We start from the raw sequence: 10,626 nt of genomic DNA on the forward strand, positions 1-10,626 counted from the left end.
TAATTTTCGTGAGTAGTACATATTTATATTCTCATTAATTATTTCACCATAATTATATTGGTCTCCACATTATATTTAGGGCAATTTCAGCGTGGGGAGTATCTACTGTTTGGTCAGGCATAATATTCTTCATAAAGAAATACTACTCCTATATTATTTGGTAAATTATTCCAACTTTAAAACCTCCCTTTTTGACAAAGATTCTTCAAAAGGGGTTGGTGATTTCCAACCCCAAAAGTCAGTTTTAATCTCTCCTATAAAAATGTATATAATGAGAAAAGAAAAACATATTCCCCCTAACCCTAAATATTCAGAATATAATGAGAATGACAACCCTATTTTTCCATACACATTAAGCTACAATACTTTTAGGAAAGAAAAATAGTACTACTATACTACTACCGTACTTTATTTGTTCCATCTCCAAGAATATGTTTATACAAAAGAATGGTCTTTAAGAGAAGTATTTTTTAATCTTTGAGTGGTTCTGCTGCCCACCATGTTTTCTGGAATTAGGACTAATTTTTCACCCCTCCTACCCCTACGTACTAAGTCTTCATATTCCCACATAAAGGTGATTTAAGTTCCATAAGTTAGGTAATCATAACTTTTTTCGTTAATCAGACCATCCACTACGGGTCTCGCCGGCGTCTCGCGTCCCGTCCCGGAGAGACGGGACCTCGGCGCGACGCGTTGCAGCTCGCCGTCCCGCGCCGTCCCGCGTCTCGTCGGGCCAAGAGACGGGCTGTCTCGCCACGCGCCTAGGCGACGTGGCGCGACCCGGCGTCGTGCGTGCCGCCCACTCGCCGGCCCGCGAGTGGGCGTCGTCACGTGCTGACGCAATAAATAATTTTTAAAAAAAATCGAATTTTTAAAAAAATAAAAGAAAAAAATTTTCTAACGGTAATAATACCGTTTTTTTGTTTTTTTTTTAATTTTTAATTACTTTTTTTACTCTATAAATACTCCTAAACTCATTCTCATTTCACACACAACTACACATCTATTCTTCCTATCATCTAAATTTTCTCTCAAATTTTCTCTCAAATTTTCATATAACAACTCAAGATGTCCGGCGACGGCGATGGCAACTACGGCGGTTCCGGCTCTGGTGGGTGGGATCTCAACGCGTTCGGCGATTGGGAGACCATGATCAACACATTGGGCGGTTCCGGTTCGTCAACGCCGGGGACCCAGGGTTCGGCGACGCCGGGGGGTACCAACCAGCCAATTTTGACCTTGATGCATATGTCCGTCCCTCCGTCCCGCGGTATTCGCAGGGATTATCCCAGATCCGGGAGGATTTTTCCGTTGATCCCACGTCGGGAGTAGGCCGAGGCGGTGGAGGTGGCCGAGGCGGTGTACAACCCCAGGCGGGCGAGGACGAGGAGGAAGAGGATCTAGGCCGGCATCCGTACAACAACCTCGAAACACTGGCGGTGTACAACGCCTGGATCACCGTCTCGTATGATCCCATCGTCGGAAATCAACAATCCCGAAAGTGTTTCTGGGAAAAGGTATGTGAGGTCTACCACCAGATAAAGCCGAAAGGCTCCCGCAAGCGCAAATTTAAAATGCTCCGCTCTCACTTTGACCGAGTCGACCGACAGGTCAAAAAATTCTGCGGCATCTACTCGGCCGAAGAGGCGCGCTACCAAAGCGGCGCCACGGCAACCGACATTTTGACGTCCGCTTTGCGCGCCTACTACCAGGACGAACGTCATCAATTCAAATTTGTTGATGTTTGGCAGGCAGTCAAGGACGAGGAACGGTGGGCCGGCGGTTTCCGCTCCAGCTCGGGCTCAGCCTCGAAGCGCACGAAGCATACGGCGAGTGGCCAATACTCGTCTGGTGGTGACACCGCTGAGGGCATCAGCCAACATGAGCCTGAATCCCAGGAGTTTGCGGGTACGGTAGGCGATGCTGGAGGATCCGCGAGTGGGTGTCGTCGGCCGCAAGGGACGAAGGCGGCGAAAGCGGCTAGAGCAAGGAAAGGCCGAGGCGAATCAAGCCAGCCGGCCTCGGGATCGGGCTCGCGGGGAGGCTCGGACACACTTATGGTGGCGTACATGACCGCCACAATGGCGGACACTTCCCGCTTCTCGTACGCCCAATTCACGGCCTGGTGGAACGGAATTGTGCATATGGCAACACAACTTGGCCTTCCGACTCCCCCTCAACCTCGACCGCCTCTGGAGGTTGATTAGCCGGCAGAGTAGTTTTTTTATTTTTCTTTAAATTTATATTTTAAATTATGTTTTGTGTTTTTTAATAAAGTGTGTTTTTTAATAAAGTGTGGTTGTTTTAATTGAATTGGGTTGGGAAAAAAATAAATAATGAAATTGAATGAATAGTAATTAAGGGACGGTTAAGGGACGGAGCGTTGCAGGTTCTGTCCCTTAGTTAAGGGATGTAGGAAAAAAGGACAGTGGGACCCTCAAATAGTGGTCAAATAGTAGTTAATGGACGGTATAGAGACAGCGTAGTGGATGGCCTCAAGAATAAAAATGATAATATTCTCAATCAAGTAACCTATCTTAGAATCATCTCAAGCTTAACACGTCTTGGTGTTATTAAAAAATGACATAATATCTAATTTATTTTTAGACGAATTTCTTTTTTCCAAAGTGATTAACAATCTCGTTTTAGAAAATTTATGAACAAACATATGGAGTATTTCTCAAATTTGTATCAATCACATCTTCTATCATTTCTTATACTATAAAATTGCCAAGTAAAAAATATATGTTGTGTCTATTTTACATGGAAAAAAACAGTTGAAGCAGTTACATGGGAATCCAACAACATGGCCACCGAAGAGCGAGTCTAGTCCAGACAGAGGCCGAGAATACTAACATTTAAACCCCCGGCAAATAGAGAGGACGATGATGAGGACGAGGAGGAAGATGATTCCGAGCACAATCAACTTCATTTTCATGTTTTTGTACCATAACTTTCTCCGGAGTTGTTCCCCTCCTTTCTTGAACACTTGAGCCTGCAGAGACGAGAAAATGGGCTCAGAGCTTAGATTCCAGAAGGGTGTGGGGAAGAGAAAGGAAGAAAAAATAGCTCAAACTAACCGATTCGCGCAGGTCTTGAGCCTTGTCGTTGAGATCAGTTAGGTTTTGGCCTCTTTCTATAGTCTGCAAGAAGCACATACAGAGGATAAGAACGTTAAAACCAGATAAAAAAAATCAGCTCGAATCCATGTGTCGAGATCATGTAGATGTGAAGCGTGCAGTGTTATTACTTGAGACGATGGAACGCCTTAAAAGCACTTGATATGCAGAATCATATAAGAGCCATTAGAAATCGAAAAAATCATATACTCCTACGATTTATCAAATTATGAGAAAAGGTAGAACAATTACGCCTGCATTTAGCGAAGGCAGTAACGTAACAAGCAGCAAAGAAGAGTGTCGTATATTCGTGAGTGCAGTTCCTTTTGCCTACCTTGTCTATATTCTCCAGCATAATACTTTTGACCTCGGAAACTTGGGCTTTAACTTTCAATAGTTTATCGATCTCATCAGCGTGATCAATGATATATTGCATGTGTTCTTTCATTAGAGGCCTGCGTGAATTTTTTTCGAGTTATACGTATTTGCCAATGCTCGTGTCAAACACTAAACATTAAAATCATATTTTGTCTTTTGGGAATGAGAAATTTACCCAAATTCTTTGTTGAGACTTTCGGCAATGGCTGTATCAGCCTTACCACCGCCGTATCTTTTCCTGAAATCAGCTTTAATGCGTTCCAAAAGTGCGATTGAGATCTGATTCCCAACAGATTCTTTGGCAACGACGCAGTAAGCTGCATGAGAGGTAAGCATGGTGTCAACCACAAGTTCAGGAAAATCAATTTTCAGAGCTTAATACATAATTCTTTAGCTTCTGCTTCTTGAATTATAAGTTATGTGCTTTATTTTCATCATTTACATGATTTGAACAAGAAAGAATGAAAACAGCAAATTGCTTTGAACACACAGCAACATGTAGGGAGATTGTGATGATCATTGTTCTTTGGCCTATATATAATACTCGGATCTGATCAGCAGACGACTATTTACCCCTCAAAGTTCGATACTCCAAACATTATAAAAACATCTTTAGATGCAGGAGAAAATCGGTTGATGTTTTCAGCCAAAACCAGGCATTGATTAGAAACCAACAAAATTCACAAAAAGCATCTTGAACTAGCTTCATGATCAATCAACAATGGCTGAAACACATTTATAGATTGAAGTATGTAGAGTGGGAGGCTAATTAAGATATAGTACTACTGTTCATTCTACAATCACTCAATTCCCAAAAGATCAATTTCTTTACACAAACAACTGCAGCCACGGCATACTTATCTCAGTTGCTTCCGCCTTATCCATACAAGATCAGAAAATGATCAAATACACAAGACTCTTTTGCAAGAAAACTGCAATGTAACAGGACATAACTTATGTAGTAGTATTGCTCTATTTTTTTCTTCCCACAATTCTAAGTAAAACAGTTCTACGTCTATGAAATGAATCACAACTTAAGCAGTTCAGGCAATGAAAAAGAAAACCAAAACCAAATGAAAAATCAAGAAAGCATAAGCTTAGTTCTATGAATTGTAAACATCTCTCCCCTGTCCATAATCAAAACCTAAAAAGATCAAATTCCCAAATCTTGGCAACCCAAAAAGAGCATAACAAATTATCAAAATTGGCAAACTACCGAAATTTCTTGAAACTGTAGCTAAAGAAAGCAGTCAAAACTCAAGATTCCACCTTGCGACCTCAGACCCAAGAAAATCCCAGCTCAAATTCAACCCTCATTCCCCTAAATTCCAACCCAAATCAACAAAACCAATAGCAGCATGAAAGATTCAGACAGCCCACATCATGCTTAAGCAAAAAACAGAATTTTTACCGTATCCATCTTCAACTAGAAAGTTAAAAATGTGTTGATCGTAGTTGTACGTGAACTTGTTGTTGGTCGACGGCAGCCGCTGCAAGCACTGAGCGGCATGCCGGTGAACTCGGTGTACTCCGCCAGCACCACCGTGCCACGCGCCACGAAGCTGTATATGAACGATTCTTGGCCCATCGCTGAGTCGACTCACCGATTCCCGCAGCAGAATTGAATTGAGCAGCGATTTAGCGAAACCCGCCGCCGCAGCAGTCGAAGAAAGTTCGTTTCTTTAACGTTGAGCCGCCGGTTTTGGGTGGTGGGCTGCTTCTGATTGGACGTTGATGTTTATTGATTACTTTCTTGATTTCTTTTAATTTTTATTCTTCTTGTATTAATAATTTTCTTGCCTCTAAATTTTGATATATAACCATTTGAAACACGGTTTCTTTATTTATAATTGTGATTTTCACCGAGTGAATTCGTTTGAAATTTTGAATAGTTGATGAAATGAGGAAGGCCAAGTCTAATTTCTAGAATCTAGATTACATTTTTCAATAATATTTCACTTCATATTCCTATTTTTTAGATTGCTTCAGGATTGAAAAAAACGCGTTGTTTAATCAAGTAACTTCTTTCATTTTTGCTGTATTTATTTATAAAATGAATTAAATGCACTTTTTTCTATATAGAAATAATTAAATCAATGCAATTAGTTGTTTGATTATATACTTTAGGCTGAAAACAAATTATCGAAATATATTAGACATCCAAAACTATATTTTTGTGATAATTCCTGGCGTAGCAAATTTGGACAATTGTATCTATTTAATGAGTATGTCATATGTATCGTATACCTCCAAACAAATAATTTGGTATGGAATTTTTGTAATGTGTGAAACATAAAATTATTTTGCTGTGCAAGTAAGGTAGCTTATTGAAATCTATCTTTAAATGGAGAGAGAGGAGTAGGGAAAGAATCAATTCAATATGTTATTTTTATTTAATACATAATGTAATTTTAGTAGTACGATTTTGTTGACTTGGATTTTGAGAGATAGATTTGTCTAAATAATTGAAAACGGTTATGAATCCTGACTTTGACAGTTAGTATCATGGAGATTGATTTATGTAAAAACTAGTCAAATTTAAATAATGGCTGTAGACTCCATTTGCATTTACAATGTTTGGCCTCCTTATTTTTTATCTACAAGACAGAAATAATCAAAATGTTAATTCTAATCAAATCCTTGTTTTACTCATTAATTTACTAAATTATCCATAATAAATGACCCATACAGTCCCCAAGTTAAATCCCAAAATCAAATTCTAAATTTTAATCTCCAAAATGTATTTTTTAAAAATACAATCCGATAGGCTCATAGGCATATCATGATTAATTTTTATATTGTAAATGAAAAGCTATAATAATTCAAATGAAATTATGAATAGAATGGCGCGCTTTATATTGGGACATTACTTAACACAAGCCCAAATCTTAACGATGTGAATATTGTTTATATTGGGCCCAACCAAAAGAAGGTCAAAAAGCAACCTAGTAGCTAGTAGTAGTAGTAGTAGTATTTTTTTGAGACGAAAGTGCCAAATATATAGTGTTGAAAATTTGAAAATTTCATTTAAATTCAAGTTTAGTTAATTTTGTTGTAAATGCAATGACTTTATGCATCAAGTCCAGGTTTTTAGTACTCCATCATGCAAAAAAATTGATTTTTTTTAGATCAATTCATCCAATTATACATACATATACGTTTTTATTTCATAACTACCATTAAAAATTCACAACTCAATCATCCTTAGAAGTTAGACTCTGCCGTAGTCCACTGTTTAAGGAATAATGGGTAAGAGTAAGATATCATGGCTGCGAACAACTAGTAATGATCATTAAAATACGCTTTACTAGCTTGGTTTGCTTTTAATAGAAGAATAATTATTCCTATGCTTAGTGTAATTACTTGGCTAAAATTGTTGTGTAATACTTCAATGCTGTCTTAAAACGCCTAATCATGATTGAATTGAGTTCCTTTGAAGACTAGGATGAAAAAATACCTTTGCAGGCTCGGATTTGAAGCTTCCAACATTAATCACTCTATCACTAAGTCAATACTTGTACACGTAATCTTCTATTTATAATATGTGATATTTTGTGTTTAAATTTTAATGTTCTTCAACTCCAAAATATGGCCAATTTTACATATAATTAGGTTGGGATATATTACATTTTATGATCTGAATATTTCAAAATATTTAAAAATTTTGAGATTGTGCCAAGTTAATTAATTTTCTTTCAAAAGGTGAAAAATGTGTTATTCCAAAGCATAACTATTGTACAAATTTCGACTTTCGAATCATTAAATATTGAAAATTCATATACTATTTGCTAGTACTGCTACACTGTGAAAAGATTGAGGCATTATTTGAGATATTTTTGAAGATTGCTACATTATTTGCACAAATTATGATTCAGTTCACACATAGCCCATTGCAGTAAATCGAGTAATTTAGCAGTAATTGGGCAGTTTAACATTTGCGAACTAAAAATGTGAAACATAAATATAACAATGCAATAATTCGAGTAACTTAGCATTCATTACATATACCCGATACCCTATCCGAACTTTTGTATTAATCGGGTTTACCCGTTCCCCAATCACATATACATGATACCTGAGTTTTGCCAAGTCCAATACCTAGCAATGCAATACTCGAATAATTTAGCAATAATCGGTAAACCTAGACCCTAAATCTTAAAGTGAAAAGGTAAATTGAGAAGGTATATTTTTCATTTACCTTCTCAAAAAGGTAATTATACCTTCTCAAAAAGTAATGTACTCAAAGGAAAAAAGATAAATTAAAAAGGCAAATAAAAATAACTAACATAGTACCCTTTTTTGCCGAGAAGATGTCTTCTCAAAATGAAAGAATGTATAATACCTCCCAATATACCATTTTCATTGGAGCATGAATTTTTTTGAAGAAAAGGTAAATATGTAGTTATTTCCCTTTGAAATGCTTTAAAAAGGATATTTGAGAATATATTTTTACCTGTAAAACTGCATATAAATTCGCCCGCCTTAAGTTTGAACTCGAAATTCAACTTTTATAAGGCAGTGGGGTTTTCTATTGCTTCAATTATTGCTATAGCCTTTTTGAATACCCAAACCCCCAAATCCGGTTCCAATTTAGCTGCAGATTTTCCGATGGAACTTCCGGAATCCGTTCCTCCTCCAGCTCCTCTCTCCGAGGCATGGCGTAACAATTCGATCTTCTTTGTTTGTTCATTCATTCAGTCGTTTGTTTCTTTTAGTTTCTGATTTTTGCCCTTATTTTTCAGAAAAAGGAGAATGTGACGCCGATGAATCCCAAGATAGCGGTAACGATTGCAACTCTATGTTTTTTTCGGGTTTCAGATAGTGTTTTGAGTAGGGATATTTAATTTTGAATTTGGGTATTGCAGGAATTGGCCGAATCCCGGCAGGAGCTTGTCAGCAGAATACAGAATCTTAAACAGGTTTTCTGCACAATTTTTCACTGGTTGATGCGTTTTTTCATATTTACTGTTTTGACTGAATCAGGTGTTTGCTGGTTTTTCATATTAACTAGGGCTAGTTAATTTACTGTTTTGAAGAAATTAACTAGGGCTAGTTGAACTAATGAAGGGTTTGGAATTGGTTAACTAAATTATATGGTACTATGTTACATGGGATGGGGTAGTGTTCTGTTTCTTGCTTTTGAGTTCAGTAATTTATTCAATTTGTTCCTTTCTTGCAATGAATTAGGACCTCCAAAGCTGGAGAATGAAGCTGGATACGCAAGTTAAGGTTTACCGTGATGTAAGTATTGGTAATTCTTTCGGAGATATTGAATGGCTTGATGAGTCGATATGCCTTGTAACATGTAGCCTATCATTCTGATTTGTTATTGTCCTGTAGTCTCGAATCTTGAGTCTCATAGATTGTGGAAATGTTTTCTGTTCTTTGTGGGAAATAGTCGGCTTAGGTTATTCTTGTAACTTGAAACAGAATTTGTTAGTTTGGATGGAGTTGCTAGCACACAATCATTATGCTACATGCATTTGGATGATGTCAAGAATACGTTTTTATCTTATTGTCAAACTACAAACTAACAAAGGTCTTTACCTTGTAGTGCTTAGGATGTAATTAGACCAACTATAGCTCAAGTGTGATGTGTCTGATACCATCATTCCATCAGACATTATACCAGTGTGAGCAATGAACTGGGATTTGGATGTAAGACAAGAAAGCCATCCTTATACATGATTAATCAATGGCAATGAGCTAAAATCAGATGCATGTTAGTCCAAACAAAAGGATAATAGGGCAACTGGTGAGATCATGAGAGTGATGTGAAAGTCTGAATTTATTTAACAGGCAAAAGAAGTTTGATGCTGTTCTTGTAACACTCATGATACATATTCGTGTTGAGTATCATTAACCACCTCTGGCTAAACTCTTGAACAATATTTTTGGGTGCACTTAGTCTCTTGGATGTCAATCTGAGCCTTTTGAGTTGTTGTCAAATTTAGATTAGTTCTATGGATGAATTGTAGTACTACAATGGAGTAAACACATATAAGAAGTTTGGAACTTAGTTGTCGTGCTTCTGTTACAAGAGCTGTGTGCTGTCTCAGCCAGAAACGGCAAAATTGTCTGGACATAGCAATCAATAGTGATCAAAAACTTTATTTGTATCTAAACTTGATGAATTTGATACTTGAATCCTCACATATGATCCAGTAACCCATTCCCTGTCTTCCTACAGGAGCTCTCAGAGCTTAAGAAGTCACTAAATACTGAAGTTGATCAGCTACGAACAGTCAGTTCCCCTCCTTCGCTTCATACTCATGCCTTGTAATATTACACACACTTATCACATCCTTGTTTGTTTGATACACAAAGGAATTTCAAGAGCTGAGGACTACTCTCCAACAGCAGCAGGAAGACGTTGCAGCCAGCCTGAAAAATCTAGGGGTCAGTATGTTATGCCAACATGTCATGGCTTCTTCATTTAGCTTAAATATGAGATTTTTGCAAATGCTCTACTCCATTCATTCAAATCTTTCTTAACTGCAGGATGATCTTGGAGAACCAAAGGAGCTCGGAGGCACGAGAGACGTGGAAGCCAACAAGAGTGTAGATCAAGATTCACCAAAAGACGAGGGTAAAGCAACTCATCAGTCATGATTCATGAATAGATTGAATTCTTCCTCCATCGTTTACTATTGGGGATGACTTCTTTTGCCATCCCAAATTTTTATGTGTCTGAACTCTCTTCTCAATTTCATCACGTGACATTAAGCCCTCTATCACTAACACTAACAGTGATGCTAATATATTTCCATCTATCCAAATTTTAAATTATTTAGGCATTTTCATTTGAATTCTGCTGTTAATTCCTCACAGTTGCTAAGGTTTTTGTTTGGCAATATTCTCATTATTGCTATTCGGAATATAATTTATTTTTGCATTGTGAATTGTAAACAATTCATTTAATTTAATAGCTGTAGAACCCCTTTCACATTTCAATATTTTCACCATTAATAATAGCCTTGAAGTTGTCCGTTTCCCACTACAATGATTTGAATACGAACTGAAATTGAATAATTGAGTCAATACAATTCTATGTACTATATAAAAAGGAGTGGTTAAAATCGCTATTCCGCTATCACCAAAGCCTTATACGTCGAAAAGTCGCACCAAC

General features: G+C 37.5%; 1 protein-coding gene and 1 pseudogene across 1 annotated transcript; one reads left to right on the forward strand and one right to left on the reverse strand.

Moving 5' to 3' along the window:
* Positions 1-2,727: 2,727 nt before the first annotated feature.
* On the reverse strand, positions 2,728-5,263 carry LOC121795572 (annotated as a pseudogene).
* A 2,711-nt stretch (positions 5,264-7,974) lies between these two features.
* Positions 7,975-10,294, forward strand: LOC121793754. The gene is made up of 7 exons (XM_042191791.1): positions 7,975-8,150; positions 8,240-8,278; positions 8,363-8,416; positions 8,685-8,738; positions 9,688-9,741; positions 9,825-9,896; positions 9,999-10,294. The coding sequence occupies exons 1-7, from the start codon at positions 8,106-8,108 to the stop codon at positions 10,107-10,109; spliced, it is 429 nt and encodes a 142-aa protein (XP_042047725.1). The 5' UTR covers positions 7,975-8,105; the 3' UTR covers positions 10,110-10,294.
* Positions 10,295-10,626: the final 332 nt, after the last annotated feature.

This window comes from Salvia splendens, chromosome 1, assembly GCF_004379255.2.
Source record: "Salvia splendens isolate huo1 chromosome 1, SspV2, whole genome shotgun sequence".
In the NCBI taxonomy this organism is placed as follows: Eukaryota; Viridiplantae; Streptophyta; class Magnoliopsida; order Lamiales; family Lamiaceae; genus Salvia; species Salvia splendens.